The 21,528-nt window shown below is 40.2% G+C and overlaps 1 protein-coding gene and 1 pseudogene across 2 annotated transcripts in view; one reads left to right on the top strand and one right to left on the bottom strand.

Annotated features, from left to right (window-relative positions):
* The window catches only part of MMS22L (MMS22 like, DNA repair protein), a 143,959-nt gene that overhangs the window by 97,934 nt on the left and 24,497 nt on the right, over nt 1–21,528 (top strand). For both annotated transcript variants that reach the window (XM_061623391.1, XM_061623393.1), the window contains exons 16-19: nt 2,742–2,892; nt 4,810–4,952; nt 11,145–11,287; nt 11,435–11,594. In XM_061623391.1, coding sequence (XP_061479375.1) covers nt 2,742–2,892; nt 4,810–4,952; nt 11,145–11,287; nt 11,435–11,594 — 597 coding nt within the window. The remainder of the gene's footprint in view (nt 1–2,741; nt 2,893–4,809; nt 4,953–11,144; nt 11,288–11,434; nt 11,595–21,528) is intronic.
* On the bottom strand, nt 14,481–14,589 carry LOC133384690 (5S ribosomal RNA; annotated as a pseudogene).

The raw sequence follows: 21,528 nt of genomic DNA, 5'->3' as shown, positions 1-21,528 counted from the left end.
GAAATGTGGTGTTGGAGGAGAGTTTTGCAGATACCATGGAGCACAAAAAAGACAAATAATTGGGTGTTAGAAGAAATTAAACCAGAACTGTCACTAGAAACTAAAATGATGAAGCTGTGATTATCATACTTTGGACACATAATGAGAAGATATGATTCACTAGAAAAGACAATAATGCTGGGAAAAACAGAAGAGAGTCGAAAAAGAGGAAGGCCAAACAAAAGATGGATTGATTCCATAAAGGAAGCCACAGACCTGAACGTAAAAGATCTGAACAGGGTGGTTTACAACAGATGTTCTTGGAGGTCGCTGTTTCATAGGGTCGCCATAAGTCATAATCAACTGGGGCACATCACACACACACACACACACACACACACACACACACACACACACACACACACACACACACACACACACACACACACTTTGAACTCTAGATTCTCCTTGAGTGTTTTCTGTATTGCCATGAAAACTCAGCAACCCTGATTGAATAGCACCTAATAGTTCCATAGCAGCTAACAGTGCAATCCTAATTATGTCTCTCAGAAATAAATCCTACTTAATTCAATGGACCTTACTCCCAGGTAAAAGGGGTTAGGATTGCAGCCTCAGAGTATATATTCCAAGCCAAGAAAGACCCTTATTCAAATCTCATCTCCGACAAAGACTTGCTTGGTGTTAGCTTCACTCCCCCACTGACTCTATCTGTAGTATGGGATGATACAGACTGAAGAAAATCTATGAGAAGCACTTTGAATATTCTAAAGCACTAAAATGGTACAACGTGACACTGATTTTAAAAAGGACCCTGATAATGATCTAGTCTAGTTTTCTTTTTAATACAGATTTACAGATCTCCATATGGAGTCCTCAGGATATAATTATCAAATAAAATGGATAACAGAATAACAGAGAAATGGATATGGATTTGGAAAAACATCCTTAGTTCAACTCTGCATAAATTTGATATATATATATATACATAGGCTTTTACAAAACATTGATCTGATGGTATCTGACAGTTTAGATTGAATAAGATATAACTAGGACTTGTTGACCAGTATTGGCGATGTGGGGCATCTTAAAGCAAGTATATTTCATGTCACTTAACTTTGAGCACACCATGAGTTTATTATCAGAAATTCTGTATTTATTATTCATGAATGCTTGGTTATATTTATTTATACTTTAGTATCTTAACTTGCTGGATATCAATATTTAAGTCCATGCCTTGAACAGTGTAAAAAGTTAATAAATTCAAAAATGCATCATCATTTTTCAATGAACTACACTATCTAATGGAGAATGAGGTCTGGGTTTGGCAAGGAATAGGTATGTTTCACTTTCTAAGTATATTACCTGAAGTGTGGAGAATAAACTAAAAATTGCCAATATTGGCATGATGGGATGCAAATTGCATAGCAGTTCTCTGCCAGAAAGTGTGTGTTCTCGAGTTCTGTGTGCTCTGCTAGAAAAAAGTGAGGAATTTCTTTTTAGGAATACATTTGAACTTTGTTCACAATAGCCGCTATTCTCCAGATGAAAATTTAAGAGTTTTCACATGTTTACAAAATGTAGTTTTAAGGTGATGGGAAATCCTTGTTGTTGTTATGTGCCTTCAAGTCGATTACGACTTACGGTGACCCTATGAATTAGCGACCTCCAAGAGCATCTGTCATGAACCACCCTGTTCAGATCTTGAAAGTTCAGGTCTGTGGCTTCCTTTATGGAATCAATCCATCTCTTCTTTGGCCTTCCTCATTTCCTACTCCCTGCTGTTTTCCCCAGCATTATTATCTTTTCTAGTGAATCATGTCTTCTCATGATGTATCCAAAGTATGATAACCTCAGTTTCATTATTTTAGCTTCTAGTGACAGTTCTGGTTTAATTTCTTCTAACACCCAATTATTTGTCTTTTTCACAGTCCATGGTATGCGCAAAGGTCTCCTCCAGCACCACATTTCAAATGAGTTGATTTTTCTCTTTTCTGCTTTTTTCACTGTCCAATTTTCATATCCATACATAGAGATTGGGAATACCATGGTCTGAATGATCCTGACTTTAGTGTTCAGTGATACCTCTTTGCACTTGAGGACCTTTTCTAGTTCTCTCACAGCTGCCCTCCCCAGTCCTAGCCTTCTTCTGATTTCTTGACTATTGTCTCCATTTTGGTTAATGACTGTGCCGAGGTATTGATAATCCTTGACAAGTTCAATGTCCTCATTGTCAACTGTAAAGTTACATAAATCTTCTGTTGTCATTACTTTAGTCTTTTTGATCAGCTGTAGTCCTGCTTTTGTGCTTTCCTCTTTCACTTTCATCAGCATTCATTTCAAATCATTACTGGTTTCTGCTAAGAGTATGGTATCCTCTGCATATCTTAAATTATTGATGTTTCTCCCTCCAATTTTCACATCTCCTTCATCTTAGAATCTGAAGAGACTTGAAGACAAAAATGCCATTTTATAAAACTTTTTCCCCACCTGTGTAGTTTCCCTTGCTGAGCAAGATGGATTTTGAGCAGGCAAATGGCTGGCAGGAAAGGGAATTAGTAGTAGTAACTTTTCTCTGTTTCCATCACCCATCCCAGCAGGAACTTTCTGCTCAAGATTTCAGCTTCCTCCAAGTGCCTTTCACTGGATTGGGGGAGGGGGCAGGGAATTCATTGAGGAAAAGGAGTGTTCAAATGTACAAAATCTTGGCTCTCTCCTCTTTTTTCTTTTAATTTAAAAAATAGGTTTTACTTTACTGGCTTTGGATTTGCCCAGCACATGTACATCAGATCTTCAACCTCAGCCAGTTTTAGTAATGATGCAGCTGTTTGGATGGGATGATATGGTTTGTCCCCGGCTGGTTTCAAGGTATCTAAGTCACCTAATACAAAACAGGTGAGTGATGTAAACTTAACTTGGCTAAGTTGAGAGCAGATGTTTTCTGGTTTTATGCTTTGTTCTCTTATTTATTGGTTTTTATTTCAGTGGATTTTAGAGTTTATTGTATGTTGCCTTGGAAATGCAACTAAGTAATTTTATAAAGAAATAAAGCTTTGACTGGGACAAACAGTTGTTTGGATGGTGCTTGCACTTACCAAGGGGAATTTTTAAAACACCTGACTCCACACCATATCATACATTGCTTTGGAAATTCTTCTCTTTTTGCCAGTTAACGTGGATGGACTGCCTTTCAGGAAACATAAGTCCCCTTGGCCTTTGGACCAAGGTTCTTTGGACCCTGGTCTCTTAATTACAAGTACAAGAATTTCTAAAGTGGCATAAGCTTGTTATGACAATTGTTGCTTAATGACAACTAGAATCTCATAGTATCTACCATTGTACAAATCATTCAGGGAAATAATAATAATAAAATAAAAATTTATTTTTGAGTCGCCTATCTGGCCGAATTAACGGCCACTCTAGTCTAATCTATAAGAGACAGGTATCTATTCCGGGTAGTTCATCTGATGTTATGAATTCAGCTGTATGTAATGCTTTGCACAGTTGTGGGATCTTGGTGCACCTCCGAGGGATTTCATAGTACATTTTAAAAAATGGCATAAACTAAGAATAAGCTAGACATGCATGCGCCAGGCACACTTTAAATTTGGAGTGTATTGCCTCAGGGTGGCAGGTCAAACTAAATGACCCACAAGATCCCTTCCAGCTCTCAGCCTGAGTAAGTGACTTAACAAAGTACATGGGAGAAGGCACAGTATGCAAATCTAGAAAGATGTCCAGAGAATTAAAATCAGTGGGAGTTTTACCTTGAACTTCAATGACATGAGTTTTAATCACAGCTTATAAAATTGAGGGAGAGGATGGTAGCTCATAAAAGCACATGCTTTGGATGCATAGGATCCCAGGTTCAATACCTTGCATCTCCAGGTAAGAATGGAAAAGATTCTAGAAATGCTGAAGAGTCACTGCCAGCCAGCAAACAGTCCTGAACTAGATGGGCTGTCTCAGTAGCAGGCAATTACCTATATGTGTGTGTGCAAGCTTCTCATTCCTGACTTCTGTTTGAGATTTTAGTAGATTTTCATTCTAATTTACCATATTCAGAATATGCCTTTATCCAAGCCGGTGGCAACTAATACAGATTACCCTGCTATGATTTACAAAGTTTCAGGTCTTTTAACTACAGTATATCAGAAATATTGTCTACATTGGTCTTCTGACACAGTTATGTCTCAAAAGCAGAGGTGGCTAGCCCCCATTTTGAGGGCCTAATACTGCCCAGTCAAGTACTGGCTCCTTAAGACTCCACCATTTTGGCAACAGTGAGAAAAAGAAAAAAGATAGACATCATGTTGTGGTGGGTGGAATCCAGTACCCTGATGGTGATGTAAACTGTGCCCTCTTCAGTCATCAAATGGATTATTTGATGAGGAGAGGGGCAATGATATGCAAAGATCCAGCTGAGGATTAGCTGTGTGCCTATGTGTATGAGAGAGTGTGGGGTGGCCAAACTAGCACTGGCATGTGGCTCCCAGAGGGTTGGCAAAGGGCTTTAAAAAAAAGTTAGCCACCCCTGCTTGTGAGCTTTTTTATTTTTGTAAACCCGTGTTTTGAACCCTTAAAGTGAATGAGAGGTGAATAGCTGGTAGTGTAGATTTTGTTGCACTTCAGGGAAAGGACATGGTATTCTGTTCAGTGATACTCACAGAACGTACCCTGGAGCTGAGCAATTGCAGAAGTTTCCATATGGAAAATGGTACAGAAAGAGAACAAAGGGTGGCTTTTCTAGTTACCTACCTACCTACCTACCTACTTGCTTTTCTCTTTCTTCAATGCCCTTCTTTCCTGCAGTGAGCTATCTGAAGCTCTGAGTGAAATGGGTCATATGTCCTACCAAGCTTTGTTGGTGCAGTCTTGGCTTCGATGCATTTTGCAAATGTTTATTGATCAGCCTCCTGATACTTTGGTCAGGACAGATGCTGAGCGAACAGCTGGTAAGTATGTTTAATATGCAAATAGCATGATGGATATTTTCAGGGAAATGGCCAACTACATGCAAAAAAATATCTTTTTTGTCTATTGCCTCATTCTCTTTCATCATACTTGTCTCACCTAGCCAACAAATGATGAAGTGCTTTCTTTGCTATGTATAAGTGCTTGTTTATTTGAAAGGAAAGAATAAAAATATTGCAAAGCTATTTTCAAGTTTTTTGTTTGTTCTAAAAAAAACTTGTTCTGAAAAATGTTGGAGCTCAAGTTAAACTCAGCAACTATGCATATAATTCAAATAGGTGATCACTGTAACCCACTAGAGTGTAGTGCCCTACGGATGATGCTGAACTCTGACTCCTATCAGCCCCAGCCAAGATGGTCAGTGATCAGTGGTGATGGCAGTTGTAGTCCAACAACATCTGAAGGACACCACATTGGCTATCCTCACATTAGTGAGAGCACATTTTTTTATTTGTTGTTTTGTTTGCTGTTGCACACTGAAAATTGAATATCCTGCCCTGTACTTACAGTCATTAATACTGACTAGCCTTCCCATTCAAGGGTGGGAGGGGAATTTTAAGGTTGAATCTAAAGCTGTCCTGCATGAGTAGAACAGACTTCACTCACACAATAGGACTTCACCTACCTCACCTCTTCTCTGCAGCTCTTGGAACCTCCGGACCAAATTGTGAGAGCCTTGGGGGGCTAGAAGGGAGAGAAAAGGAAGGTGAAGTCCCATTGCGTGAGTGGACATCTGCTCATGCAATGTTGGTTGCTGCCCTTTCCCTTTAAGCTGCGCTGTTTGTGGCATAAAGAAGGTGGTTAAAATATTTGATAGGGTATCTAATGTACAATATTCTACACCCAAAATGGATTTTTCGCACTCTGCCATGTTAAATTGAAAATACACCCTGTGCCATTCTGCTGCTTCCCATAAGCGCATTTCAAAATAGTCTTACAAAACTTATAGTTCTGAACTGAGAAACGCTTGCTTAACAACCCTCTTAAATTTTCATGCCAGTACACAAAACACTCAGAGAAAATCCAGAGTTCAAATCTAAAACATGAGTAAAAGAAACCAGACTTTTGGACTTTTTTCTGTCAGTGGTCTCATACTTTGTTGAAATTAATTAAAAATCAGCCATGTTCAGAGATTACATGCAATTCTATTACTGACCTTGCCCCATCTTCTGCAGTTTAAAAGTTTAAAAAATGCATGGCTGATTTTTATTTAATTTAAGAGAATTAACATTGGAGTCTATGATAGTGCAGGCATGTTCAGTAACAACCAACTGTTGAGAGTTCTAAAAGCCACACTAACAGTTGTGCAATCATTGCTTTATCTCCAAAGATGGAGAATTGTTGGCGTTCTTCTTACTTTGCTTCTTTCCTGTGTTACTACTGTTTCTACAGAGAATCTAACCTAGAAAATTATATTTCTTTCATTATTCATCCTAAAACTCTGTGTCAAATTTATTTTTATTAATTTCAAAGTCTTTTTATTGGTCAGTGTCATATGATGGTGAAGACAGCCTTTTGTGTTTCTATTTTGGGTACATTAACAGTTGAATCTGAAACTGCTTTCAGGTGTTGCCACCGCTCACCATATGCTCAGAGGCACTTGTTACCAAATTTTTCCAAGCTACACAGGAAGTGGATTGGATTGTAAAAGACCAATCCAAATTGTGTTCGCATTTTTACAAATTTGTAGGGCAGTACAATATCTCAGAGAGGTGGTCAGTCCCTTGCTCTCCTGGTGCATTCACTGTTGCTGCCCAATTTCCCTGCTTTTTAATGTTTGATAGAAATATTTGTTGGCTATAGGCAGATGCTTAAATCATAAGGTTTTTTGCCTATTAGTGAATATAACTTTTGATTATACACTCTTAGAGTGGAGTTAGCCTCACAGTCTTATTTATTTATTTATTATTTGATTTATATCCCGCCCTTCCAGCAGGAGCCCAGGGCGGCCTGTTTGACTTTAGCACAAAGGTTGCTAACCTTTTTGGATCAGAGGGCACATTTCAAATTTTGAGAGTGCTGGGATCACCTTTTACAAAATACAAGAGATGGGCTGCACCTCATGAGGACTGGGAAGAATCTCTTTGGCAGAAGTATGGCAAAAGAGGGCTTTAAACTAAAGCCTCTGGGGGATGGAGATGATAGCTTAACTACCGATCCAAAGACAGCGGGTTGTAAACGCAATAATTTGAAGGGTACAGCAGACACTGGGAGAGAGAAAGGGATGCACGGCAAAGCTCACAGTATATTAACGGAGGAATCCAATCAGGACAAAAGAGACTTCTGGTGTCTATATACCAATGCGCGGAGCTTGGGAAACAAGCAAGGGGAGCTTGAACTCTTAGTGCACCAAGGCAAATATGACATCATAGGGATAACAGAAACTTGGTGGGATGACTCCCATGATTGGAATATAGCCATTCAAGGATATAAACTCTACAGAAAGAATAGAAGCAACAGAAAAAGAGGGGGAGTAGCGTTATACATCAAAGACAAATACACCTCTATGGAAATCCAAGAGAGCGAACAAAGGGGTCCGGTAGAGACCATTTGGGTAAAAATAAATGGAGAAACAAATAAAACCGACATGGTAGTAGGTGTCTACTACAGACCCCCTGGCCAAGAAGAGGTGGTAGACGAGGCCTTTCTCAAACAAATCTCTGAAATCTCAAGGAGGCAAGAAGTAGTAGTGATGGGGGACTTCAACTACCCAGATATCTGCTGTGAGGCAAACTCTGCGAAGCACAAAGCCTCCAACAAATTCCTGATGGGCCTTGCTGATAATTTCCTCTTTCAAAAAGTAGAAGAAGGAACAAGGGGATCGGCAATCCTGGACCTGATCTTAACTAACACGGACAAATTGGTCACGGGAATTAAAGTGGTCGGTACCTTGGGGGAAAGTGACCACGTAATGCTGGAATTCGTGATTCTGGGGAAAGCCAAAGAAGAATATAGTCAAACATGGACCTTGGATTTCAGGAAAGCCGATTTTAGCAAGCTCAGGGAAATGATGGGTAGGATCCCGTGGCTAGATAGACTAAAGAAAAAAGGAGCCCAAGAAGCGTGGGAGTTCATGAAGAACGTATTACAAAAAGTGCAATTGCAAACAATTCCAAAGAGGAAGAAAAATAGAAAACATCGGAAAAAGCCAATGTGGCTACACGGAAGACTGGTGGAGGAGGTAAAAGTAAAAAAGAGCATGTATAAAGAATGGAAGGAAGGACGCATCACCAAGGAAGAGTACCGACGAGCGGCTCGGGCTTGCAGGAATAGCGTAAGGAAAGTTAAAATCCAGAATGAGCTGAGGCTGGCAAGGGAAGCGAGGAACAACAAAAAGGGGTTTTTCAGATATGTTCGAAGCAAGAGAAAGACGAAGGAAATGGTGGGACTGCTGCTCAATGAGGATGGCAAAATGTTGACAGATAATGAGGAAAAAGCAGAACTGCTCAACACCTATTTTGCCTCCGTTTTCTCCCAAAAAGGGAACAGTGTGCAACCTTGCATCGGTAGCAATCTCAGTGAGGGGTCGGGATTGCAGTTCAAGATTGATAAGGAGATAGTCAGGAAATACCTAGTTAACCTAAATGAGTTCAAATCTCCAGGGCCTGATGAACTGCATCCCAGAGTATTGAAGGAACTTGCGGATGTACTCTCAGAACCTCTTGCCATCATCTTTGAGAAATCATGGAGAATGGGAGAGATGCCGGAGGATTGGAGACGGGCAAACATCGTCCCGCTCTTTAAAAAGGGTAAAAAAGAAGATCCGGGGAATTACAGGCCGGTCAGTCTGACTTCAATACCAGGAAAGATATTAGAACGGATAATAAAAGAGTCCATTGGCAACTATCTAGATGACAATGCTGTGATTAGAAGGAGCCAGCATGGGTTTGTCAAGAAAAAATCCTGTCAAACTAATCTCATCTCTTTTTTTGATCGGGTCACTAGCTTAGTAGATGGTGGAAATGCTGTAGATGTCATCTATCTAGATTTCAGCAAGGCGTTTGACAAAGTCCCCCACGACCTTTTGATTAGCAAACTAGTCAAATGCGGACTACGTGGAAATACTGTCAGGTGGATTCACAACTGGTTGGAAAACTGTACTCAAAGAGTGGTCGTCGGTGGCTCTGCTTCGGACTGGAAGGAGGTCTCGAGTGGAGTGCCACAGGGTTCTGTCCTGGGGCCGATACTCTTCAACATTTTTATCAATGACTTAGATGATGGAGTGGAGGGAAGCCTTACGAAGTTTGCGGATGATACGAAACTGGGAGGGATAGCTAACACAATGGAAGACAGGAATAAAATCCAAAAGGACCTGGATAGACTAGAAAATTGGGCTGAAATTAATAAAATGACATTCAATAAAGACAAATGCAGGATTCTGCATTTAGGCCACAAAAACAAAATGCATGGGTACAGGATGGGAAATACCCGGCTTAGCAGTAGTGCGTGTGAGAAGGACCTTGGAATTGTAGTGGATCGCAAGTTGAACATGACCCAGCAGTGTAATGCTGCGGCAAAAAAGGCAAACGCAGTTTTGGGCTGCATAAACAGAGCTATAGTTTCCAGGTCGAGGGAAGTAATAGTCCCACTATATTCTGCATTAGTCAGGCCTCATCTGGAATACTGCATTCAGTTCTGGGCACCTCATTTTAAGAAAGATATAGACAAGTTAGAGCGGGTTCAGAAGAGGGCGACGAGGATGATAGCCGGTATGGAGAACAAGTCTTATGAGGTAAGGTTGAAGGAACTTGGCATGTTCAGTCTGTGAAAAGAAGGCTGAGGGGTGACATGATTGCACTCTTTAAGTACCTGAAGGGCTGTCACATAGAGGAGGGTACAGATTTGTTCTCTGCTGCCCCAGAGGGTAGGACTAGGTCTAATGGTTTTAAGTTGCAGGAGCGTAGATTCAGATTGGACACTAGAAGGAACTTCTTGACAGTAAGGGCAGTTCGGCAATGGAACCGACTGCCTAGGGAGGTGGTGGGATCCCCTTCGCTGGATGTCTTCAAGCAGAGGCTGGACAGCTATCTGCGGGAGATGCTCTAGCTGTGGATTTCCTACTGTGAGCAGGGGGTTGGACTCGATGGCCTACAAGGCCCCTTCCAACTCTATGATTCTATGACTGCCATGAGGGTATGGTGTAACACAAAAATAGAGCATAGTCATGGTAAAGCTTTTCTCATAATTCTGTTTCCACACTAGAAAAGGTTTGACCTGTTGAATTTCTGCCTGCCATACAGCTGTTAAAGACACAAGAACCCTGTTTTTCCCCAGTGCCAACTCTAAACCATAACCTGGAAGTGAGCCACATTAAACACAAAGAGACATATTTCTGAGTAGACATGTATACTATTATACAGGAAATTATTCATGAGGCCCTAGTCTTTAGCATCTGCAAAGCAGAAGCCTCTTTGCTAAGTTTTCACACTTGCTTTTTGGGGCAGAGACTTCTTTAACCCACACTTATTGTGTGTAGTAATATTTGCAGAATGTAATTTCTAGACACTACCTGATCTCAGATGAACTGAGCACAGGCAAGTTTCTAGGGGGAAAGGCAGGGCAAACTATGGAGATTTCAAGGACTAAAAAAAGGGCAAAAGCAGGAAAAGTGCACTACAAGGGAGGGCTAAACACAACTCCTTAGAACCCCAAGGATTCCTATGACCTGGTGTCTGAATAACTCGCTTATCAATCACAAATTTGACTTCACTGATTGGCTAATAAGACTGACAGGCAGGAGCAGCCAGGTTGGTTCATTTAACAGAAATCGTTCATAAGGATACCTGCACATTTTGCACCATAACTTTCTTTCTAGGAGGGCTAGAGACTTTTAAAAAAAACGAAATTTTTTCTGGCCTACTTGGTGGGGGTTCCACTGAAAGCCTTCGTGGGTGCCATGGTGCTCACTGGGGATGGCTTGGCAACTCCTGTTCTAGCAGTAGATGAGCTAATATTTTCCTGTTTTAAAGTTTATTGAAGTCTGTAGATGGTAGCAATGAGTGTTAGAGGCAGAGGTTTTATGGATGTTTACTACCTTTCTGAACATTTTATAATCTACATTACATTTGTCTTAAAAAAAATTGGATTGTTCTGTGGATGTCTTATAGTGCTTGTGGAAAGTCGCTTACAGTTGATCCATGCCAATTTTTTTATGTTCTGTTGATAACAAATAGGTAAGGCTCATATGGAGCAACTGACTGAACTCACAAGACTGATATTAAAACTACCAGAAGTAGGAGCTATCTTCGCAAAGGCTCATGTTGATGAGTCATTATACAAACAAGACCCCAAGGATGCTGTTTTTCAGTTCATTAAGGTACAATATTTCCTATAAATGCCAGTTTGGGAGAACTTTGAAAATGTTTTGACCCAAACTTGAAGAAATAATTATTTGTAATATTTCAGCCTAATGTTGTCTAAAAATTGTTCTTTTTTTTTTACCCACCTATTTTCATTGACTCAGGCTGTTGGTAAAAACTACAGTGGACTTCAGACACTAGCTGAAAAGTCAGCCATGGTGGCAAAGGCACTAGAATACCTTGGTGATGTATTAAAATATGTAAAACCTTATTTGACAAAGAAAGAACCTGCAGAGGGACTGTATCTCACCTACAGGATTATAGGTAATTATCATAGCTAGTAGTCATCTTTGGGCTTTATTAAATAATTTGATATACTAAAGGAATAACTGAGGTGAAAGGTTTCTTGTTTGCTATGGCGGTACAACGAGGCCAAAATAAAAAAGAGAAATGAATCTTCCTTAGAAGGCATTGAAGGACATTAAGTGTTGTGTGGGCTATTTCCATTAACATATTAAAAATGTCACAATCCTTCCCTTAGGTGGTGATGCATAATCATGGAACTGTGATCCAAGTGACAGATTCCCTAGTGTGAAAATGTAATATTTAATTAGTGCAATAAGAGGTGGGGTTCTAAATTTACCTCTAAAGGTCATGTCTCTAACACACGTGTATAGCATCCACATGCACCTTCTTATTTCTTTGCTTCCACATTCTCCTGTGATTTGTATAACAACCCAACTGCTGCCTGGAGACTAAGTCTCCCACACTTCATGTATTTTTCCATTACTATACTCCTTCCCACAGGGTTCACAGATAGATATATAATATATTTAAAGAAATATTTTGACTAAGTCCACAAGAACTACATTAATGGTATTAGTATTTAATAAAAATAGTTACCTTACTTGCATGCCCATGCGTACCTGTCATTCATATGGCAAACAACAAACACACATTTTGGGAAATTACCTTGCCTGGTGTTCTGTCTGAGGGTAGCTACTCCTAAGCAGAGGTTCTTTTGGGTTTTGTGGACAATAAGCACAATTGTGATTGAAGAAACAGAGTTTTATTCCTTACTTAAAAACAGTCAGCAGAAAAGTACATCATTGCCTACTCAGAGCCTACACAAATAAAATAATAAGCTTCTATGCAGTTATACATTTTAACTGACATGTGGTTAAGCAGTTGCACACTTTTGCTATATGATCTCATCTGTAACCTAGTCTCAATGAGCTATGGGAACACCCTTCAAGCATAGCCAAAATTGGTGATGCAACCTGTCTGTTGATACAGCACTGCTTGCAAGCTCCTATTCTGCTGTTTTATAGCTTTACCCACAGGGAGTAAGTGATTTAACACACCGGCTCTTTTCTGCACTCAGTCAGGTGACTCCTCCTTCTACTACTTCAGAGGAGAAACATGTTTGTTGAACAAATCATCTCTTTCCCAGACCTCAAGAGATAACCGAGAGAGAAACACAAGTCTGAACTTTTCCTCCTTGTACACAATTCCTCATGCCCCTCCCATCTGTTGAAACAAACAGGAGCTTCAATAAATCAACAACTCTGTGGGGAGAATTCAGGCCCTCCTCATGACCCTAAATAAGGCATGTGATAGAATTTTGAGGCAGGACATGTTATTCTCCTTGCCTTATAATTTCTCTTGCACATATGCCAATACACCTGCTTACGTTTACTCTCTGGGCATATGCAAGTAGCTATATTTGCAAGCATCATTAAGAAGATGTAGTATAAATTGCATTTTTTCTAGATTTGTCAGTAACAGCCCAAGTACAATCCTAAGCTATCTATGACCATAACAAACCTAAATGAAGGCACTCCATTCTTTCATTCCTACATAGAACGTGTTTGTGCTCTTGCTCACACACACACGACACACACATACACAAACACATATATAGAGACACAACACACCATCAGTGCAAGCATGCACATTTGTATCCCTTTTTTCCATGCAACATGAGTGTAAGTCATATAATGATGCTGTATAGAAAAAATGGCTTCCCCGTGGCTATATGGAGAGCACCATCTTTTTTTAAAAAAGCAAGTTCCCTGGAATGGATGGGAACCATCATTCCCAGAAATCTTCATGATCTCCATTTTAGAACACTTGGCTCCAGCTGAGCCTTCTATATGTTTGGGTGCCTATTACCTAGTTTTTAAAAAGATATTTTAAAAGGCACCCTGAGACCACCTCATGGAATTTATTGGTGGCTAGATTCAAAAGGACTATGTTCCAATTCACCTCTTAATCTGAGGAGTGAGGATCAGGTGAGTCCGCTTTGGAATTAGAGATGTGAAGGCCCAGGGAAAAAATGGGGGGTGTTGGGGGAGTTTTTTATTTTTTTTATTTTTCCTGGGTCTTTGCATCTCTACCTCTACCCATGAGTTGTGGGAAACCTGGATCCAACCTATTAATCTCGGGGGGGTTCCAATTCTCGAAAGGTCTGTGTATGTTTACCTTGGTTGTATTGTGTGTATACGTGTGTGTGTCTCTGTGGGAGTAGCCATCTTCTTTTTCAATACAACGTCTGTAAAGGTGATGGGATTTGTTACTCCCAGGGGCACTTGCAGTCTTTGTTTCAACACACAGAAGCAGTGTAACTATTGCCTGATTTTAAAAAAGAAATGTTGTTTAACTCTCCATTGACAGGTGGGGTCAAATGTAACCAAACAGCACTGCAAAAAAAAATAAAAAAATTTTTTTGTGTCAGTCTTCAAGTTTCAGATACTCCTCAACGATGACGAGGTGTGAATTGGCATGTTGTGTTACTTTAGTTTTTGTTTTTAAAAGTCTGTTTTTATCCTATATTTTGGGGTTAATTCTACCCCTCTTGGAATTACCCCATGCACATAAGGTTGTAGGAGTTAAAGTGACCTCATGAAATGCTGCTAAAATGCAATAGTTGCTTGTCATTTCTTACCCCAGAACCTGTTCTATCTATTTTGTTTAAGAAAGGAGCATAGATGGTGAAAAAAACAATATTTTGTCTATTTTCATAATAGACATATCACTGACTTCCCTTAATGTCACTACAAATGGTATCAGGGAGTCAATAATACTCCATTGTTGTTGTTATATACCTTCAAGTCGATTATGACTTACTGTGACCTATGAATCTTTTTGGATATATTCATAGGTTTTCATGGTAAGAGGTATTCAGAGGTTTACTATTGCCTTCCTCTAAGCCTACAGCACCCCGTATTCCCAGGCGATCTCCCATCCAAGTACTAACCAGGCCTGACCCTGCTTAGCTTCCGAGATCGGTCATGTTCAGGGTAGTAAGGCTGTAGTCAGTACTCCATAGATTTACAAAAAAAACCTTGCAAACCACAATTAAAATAAAAGATTCTACCAGTTAGGACTCCCATTTTGACTCTGCTTTCATTTTTCGTCGTAGTAATCATTTTGCACAGAATTTAGTAATCCAGGTTTTGGGGTCACTTAGTTCCCAAATGTATCTACAAATTCTTGCAAATAACAGCCATTCTCACTTTTGCAGGTTGCCAGACAATGTCAATTCTTAGTGAGATGACTACTTTTGTGTTCATGGAAAAATCTTTGCAGAATGTATTACCAACTGGACTGGGGCATAATGCCACTGGCCTCCTTCAAAAGAATCAGTAAATCCTCAGATTTTATTACTTTGTTCAGTGCAGAATTACCAGTATGACAGACAAACCTGTGTGCAACCTGTGGATATATTTACCAACACAATGCTTCATGTCATATGACAATATTTCAGTTTATGAACAATTAGTGTCATTCAAAGGAAGATGTTCAATATATCATCAAAATCTGTAAAACATGGCATAAACTTCTGGCTGCCTTGCAGTTTCAAAACACTGCTTATGACATATATGTGTGGCAGTAAGCATTAACCTTACCAGCTGGAAACCTAGGGCAGACAGCAGTTGAGAAACTAACACTTTTATATAGTTCTGAATGGTATATAAGAACTGTTAAAAATTGAAAATCGCCCCTCTCCTTGCCCCACCAGCTCCTCCCAGTGTGAACCTCCAATGGACCCTTCTTTTTGTGGAAGGGCAAGTTTGGAACCAACTCACTGAGACTTGCTCGTATGGCTTACTCTTCAGGAAAGCTGAGCTAAGCACTGCAAATGAGCAGACTCATAATTCAGATCACCTGAGTCTCTCAGGTACAACTGCTTCTCTGCTATTTTAATTGGCAATAGAGACAGCACATCTAAATACATAAATGAAAACCCATATTGTTGTACACTTTTATGAGAGTTCCTTGAAGGAAGAGCGAGAGCAAAACATTAACAGGATCACTGTTTTGGCCTCTTGCATGATTCTGTAGGAGTGAGCAATTTTCCATCAGGGAAAAGTGGGGGGGATGCAACACTCTGCACCCAAAGAGAGGCTTGAACCTGCTGTTATCTATAATATTGATGTCCAATATTTTATGTAAATATAATAAATAATAATTGTTGTTTCTGAATCTTAAATGTAAGTAGTACAATAAATTATTTTTTAAAATGTTTTTCAGATGTTTTTCATAATAGTAGCCTTGATTGATTTAGCCCCAAGGAAACTTAATAACAGAACAAGAATAATTTTCTTTCAGACGTTGTACATATATTGCCAGACAATAGTGTCTTCCAGTTTTGAAATAGCTTGAGTAAATTACAGTGTTAAGGTTCATTGGACATAGTAGTCTGGGTCAAAGAGAGCAGTTTTATTTTAGGTGTTCTTATAGAATACTTAAAAAAAATAGATTAGCGCTGCTGGATCTATTGCTAAGTGCCTACTCTCTTTCTGTGTTATGTTCCACTCCACAAAATTAATGGAGTTGCTTGTATTTTCAGAGATTATAGGTTGACTTCTGTATATTAGTAACTCTTGTAAAAGCTTATTTTCATTCTCTTCCATTATTTCTGTTCGTCTGAGTTTTATACATGTAATCCTCTCTATATTTTTCCTTTTAAAATTGTTCCCTATTTCATTGATTGCAATACATAGCCTGAATACAACACACGCAAAATTAAGCAGGAATTTATATTTATTTCTGCAGATACCCTAGTGAGACCCTTTGGTAACAATCTAGCGAAGGTTGAAGCCACAGTAAAGCCCAGTTAAAAGCCATGGAATGAGACTTCATGGCAACTGGCTTCAGTCACGGTGTTTTCAGTGGGATTCATTCACGGCTAACTTGCAGGATTATAACAAATTTTGAACGGTTTTTAGTAATTGCCTTGCCAAAGGTGGGTTTTGCCAGAGGCAAGAAAGTTTGGGATCTCTTTTTTTTTTTATCATTAATTTTATTCAAATTTTCAAACACAAAACAAAACAAAACAAAAAGAAACAGATTAAACAATAAAATAAAATGTTGACTTCCGATTTGTCGCAGATCAGTTATAGGTCTATGATATATAACAAACCTGTCTCTTAATATATTACAAAATCACTTTCCTCCAGTAGTTATCTTAATTAATCATCAAATCTCATTAACATCACTTTATTCTTTCCGCAAAAAGTCAAAGAGAGGTTTCCACTCCTTGAGAAATATATCCATCGATTTTTCTCCAAATAAACATGTCAATTAATCCATCTCATCAAGTCTGCTAGGTCCAGTAATTTCAATAGCCATTTTTCCATTATCAGTGTTAATTCCATCTTCCAACTTCCATCCTTGCACCCATAATAATCTTGCTGTCATGGTCATAGTCATATAGTAAGAGTCTGATGGGAATTTCCTTCATCACAAATATTTCCTTGCCGTCAATTCTGAATGTGTTGCTGAAATATTGTTGTAAAGTCATATCTCTGTTCCTCTTTTTTTACGAAATGCACTAGCACATCTCTTGAGAGTTTTTCCATTGTCACATATTTGGAATTAATTCTATAAATTTTCTCTTTTTCAAGTTCCATCAAATCATTCCAGTCCAGAAATTCCATCGAAGCATTGATAACTTTATCTCTGATATCTTCATCAATTTCTCCAGGGACAACGCCGAATTCCAAACAGTAATCTTTATCTCCAGGATCCACAAACTCCAAATATATTTCCAGTTCCACACTTGATATATCTGTTCCAATCTCCAGGACTTGCATCCTCCTTTTAATTTTTGCCATAAAGTCCAAATCTTTTTCCAATTCCACATTTGATATATCTGATCCAATCTCCAGAATTTGCTCCTTCCCTTTAATTTCTTTTTCATCTTCTATTGCTTGTCCATCTGCTCCTTTTCTCATATAATCCTTTATTTCTTTCAGCTCCTGTTTCACTTTACCAAATTCAGTTGCCATCTCTTGTCTACTCTGTCCCAGTTCTTGTTTCGTTATCTTAATCTCATCCATTATCTTCTGAAACATATCCAGAGGGGAAAACCCTTCCAGGGATGCATCCAGGGTCTCTGCCACTTCTTTGATTGTCATTCTTAAAGCCGAAGAAAAAACCCTTCAAATTTCCAATATAGCCACAATTCCCAAGCAAAGAGTAATTTGCTTCTTTTTCCAGCAATAAGGGAGTTAATATTCCAGGCCTGTTGACATCATCTGGCCAGCACAGTTCTTATCTCCCGCACGTCCAAGAATGCAAAACAAATTTGGTTCACAGCGCCGAACAATTAGTAACATACACAAACAGCAGATTCGTCTAAAAAAAGTAGTCCAAGAAAAAATAGTCCCAGACATATATCAATCAAATAATCATCTAGATCAGATTTTCTCTTCGGGTAAGTTGCCCCTCATCCGTTTTAATCTTTATAGTTTCCAAATTCAGGCCAGCTTTTTGCCATAAAAAATAAGATAAGCTTTTTAAATTTTCTTTCCTCCTCCTTAATTCCTTGTATAAAAGAGAGAAGTGTAACTCACCCAGGTATCTTGATTTCTGATTCTTAAACAAATCTCTTTTACTGTAGTAATTTAAGCCAAATGATAAGATTAGACAGAAGAAAGCTCACCCGTTGTGGATCGTTTAAAAGAAAAAAGTCTCGCTTTTTTCAGCCCAGCTTGCTGGAAGTCCTAACTCCGTTCTCGGCTGCTAGGTATGCCTTCTTTTCCCAGGGAATTCCTGATTGATTCCAGCCACCGACAGCCTAATGAAGTTTCTGTGGATAATCTTCGGTTCACCCTTGCCTGGGAGAACATTTATACCAGTCAAAGTTCCCTTTTGACTGATTTTAAACTGAAAAAAGTTTCCTCTGAGACAGAGCTCATCTCAGAGGCAGCCACAGGTGGAGCAATCCTTCCGGGAAGACCATGAAACACACTTGTGAAGAAAGAAAATTTAGTGCTTTATTGAAGCAAAGCTGTTGTTTTGGGGCAGGCAGGCATTAAAACACTTAAAGCATCTAATGATGAGCATAAATCTTACGTTCTCCTTTTTCCTATTGGAAGCCTCAGCAACAGTGAAGAAATCCCCTTTTTGGCGACATTTGGATTTACACCGCACGGTGCTTCTCTTCAGGCCAGTGTTGAGGCTTATCTTCCCAGATCTAGGACCCTTTATTCATACCAAAAAGACCCTTTGGGAGGGGGCACAGGTGGCACCTATACCTGTGAAATTTTTATCTTTCCCAGTGGCCAGTTTACTTGGATCTCACACCTCTGCCCTTTGTTTATCCCTCAGTGGCCTTGGGTTTGTGCTAGCCAGGGCTGAGAATACAGCTGTGAAGCTCCTTCTCAGCCCCTGTCAGTGTCTTCGATGAGCTCATCTACTATCTATTTTGGCTACTTCCCAGCTTTTATTTTCAGCATAGGCAGAGTAAAGGCTTCTTCCCAGCTTTTTGTCAACATATGCAGAGGGGAAAAGCTTGCCATTTAAGCTTACTGTCCTAAACAGCACCTTTCAGACTAAAGCAATAAACAACCCTAAAAAGTAAAATCGGGTGTGAGACAAGGATATGGCACAGGGGGAATGGGGCATGCCACTCTAAACCTTCTCGGCATATCTAGATGTCTTGCGGATTTATTTGCCCATACAGTAATCATTTAGAATAATGCAATAGAAGAAAATACAGTGAATCAGTTAATGTTTTTGGAAGTGAATTACACATGTGCATTTGGGTAGATATTGATCCAATTAAAGATACTCCTATTTTGTCTCTTCAAATAAATGAAGCATACTAACTCATACTTTTACCTATAGACCAGGGGTAGGGAACCTTTAACCCTCCAGATGTTGTTGGGCTATAATTCCCATCTTCCCTGGCCTTTGGTCATCCTGCTAGGGCTATCAGGAGTTGGAGTCCAACAACATCTGGAGGGCCAAAGGTTCTCCATCAATCCAGCAGACAGATGTTTTATATAGGGTAGGGTTGGTTAAGTTGTGGTCCTCCAGATATTGTTGGACTCTAACTCCCATCAGCCCCAGCCAACGTTACCAATGGTTAGAGGTGATGAGAGTTGTAGTGAAGCAATATCTGGCAGACCATAGGTTTCCCATACATTCCTAGGGTATATGTGGATTTCTAAATATTTGGTACTATTAAAAAAAAAATCTCATAAGAATTATTGGGATGTTCTTTACCTTGTTTTGTAACGTTACAGACTTGCATTGCACTGTGTTAATTACACAAGTGATTTCTCTATATGTGGCAATAAAGTCCCATAAACTAGCATTCTTTCTCATGTGGATTTCCTACATCAGCAGAAGAATGAGGGTTGTGACCTTATAATTCTATGGTTCCCAATGCAGTGTTTTTCCACAGGTAGCCTGCCATCAGATTGGGTAGTACTGCCAACTAGCATCCGAAGGCAAGAATGCACTAGAGTTAAAACCTGGGGCTCGAGCCCCTCCCACTCCAGTCTTCATTCTTGCCTCCGTCCAAGGCAGATCGGAATTTAGACAGAGCGTAGCTAAGTCTTTATTTTCAACTCTCCTCCTTATCGCTTTACCTCTTTATCTCTTCGGGGTTTCCCCTGAGGCTCCTCCAGCAGCGGCTGCTGCTTTCCCGTTTAGCGGGGGCTCTGCGGCTGCAGTCCCCCCCTCCCTTTTTTCCATTTATTATTCAACCTTCTGAGCCTCCAACAGCAGCGGCTGCTGCTCTTTCATTTTTGCGGGAGCTCCGCGGCTGCGGTCCCCTCCCTCATTTTTTCCATTTGTAATTCAGTCTTCTGAGGTTCCAACAGCAGCGGTTGCTGTTTTATCGCCTAGCGGGGGCTCCGCGGCTGCGGTCTCCCCCCTCCTTATTTCCGTCTGTAATTCAGCCTCTACATAGGGAAGCTTGCGGCGGCAACTCCCTCGTAGACACCCCGCCCGTTCTCTCCCTCAGGGATTACTGAAGCCTCTTGTAGTGCTCCCGTTTTCCCGCCAACCCCGATATTGCGGCCGCCATTGTTACTTATTTATTCAATTCTTTTACAGAGGCCCCTCAGCCCGGCTGTTCATTCAGCCCGGCTTGGGCTTCATTAGGCTTACTGATATCGCCCCTCTCGCCTGTTTTTTGGCACCCTCCGGTGGCATATCCGTCCAGCTGGCTCCCGGCCATTTTCAAACCCTTCTAGGGCCTTAGTGAGAGGCTCCGATATCGCGGCCGCCATTTTGTTTTGATTTTTTGCCGCCTTTTTTCTTTTCTAATACTTTTCTCACTTGTGGGACTTGTGTAGTCTCCTGTTAACAAACATATACTCACACAATATATTCACCTAATCAGTATTTCCCTCAGACACATCAAGTAGCCCTGTTGTGGGACCTGTGTAGTCTCCTGTTAACAAACTTATATTCACCTAATCAGTATTTCCTTCAGATACATCAAGTAGCCCTGTTATACCACACCTTTCCCATTGTGTGTGTGTATATTTGTAGGTGCACCTCCAGTAGCCCTGTTATACCACACCTTCCCCATTGTGTGTGTGTATATTGTAGGTGCACATCCAATTGACTTATGCTCCACCTTAGTCTGTGCACCTTGGCGGTACCGCACCTTCCCCATTGAGTGCGTGTATCTAGCCCTGGCCACACTGCGATTGCTAAATAAGGCTTATTTTTTCTGGCAGTGTAACTAGCGGTCTCGCACCTTCCCCATTGTGTGCGTGTACTTAGCTCATGGCCAAGTTGGCAGTGTAACTAACGGCCTTGCACCTTCCCCATTGTGTGCGTGGACTTTGCTCGTGGCCAATGTGGCAGTGTAACTAGCAGTCTCGCACCTTCCCCATTGTGTGCGTGGACTTAGCTTGGCGCCAACCTTACCCGAGTCGTTATTTTCCTCGTGCTGGGCACACTCACTCCTGTCATACTGTCTCTAGTCTGTCCTATACTATTTCTA

The sequence above is a fragment of the Rhineura floridana genome, chromosome 4 (genome assembly GCF_030035675.1).
Source record: "Rhineura floridana isolate rRhiFlo1 chromosome 4, rRhiFlo1.hap2, whole genome shotgun sequence".
In the NCBI taxonomy this organism is placed as follows: Eukaryota; Metazoa; Chordata; class Lepidosauria; order Squamata; family Rhineuridae; genus Rhineura; species Rhineura floridana.
The sequence above is the reverse complement of the archived record's forward strand: the minus strand, read 5'-3'. Positions and strand labels throughout refer to the sequence as shown.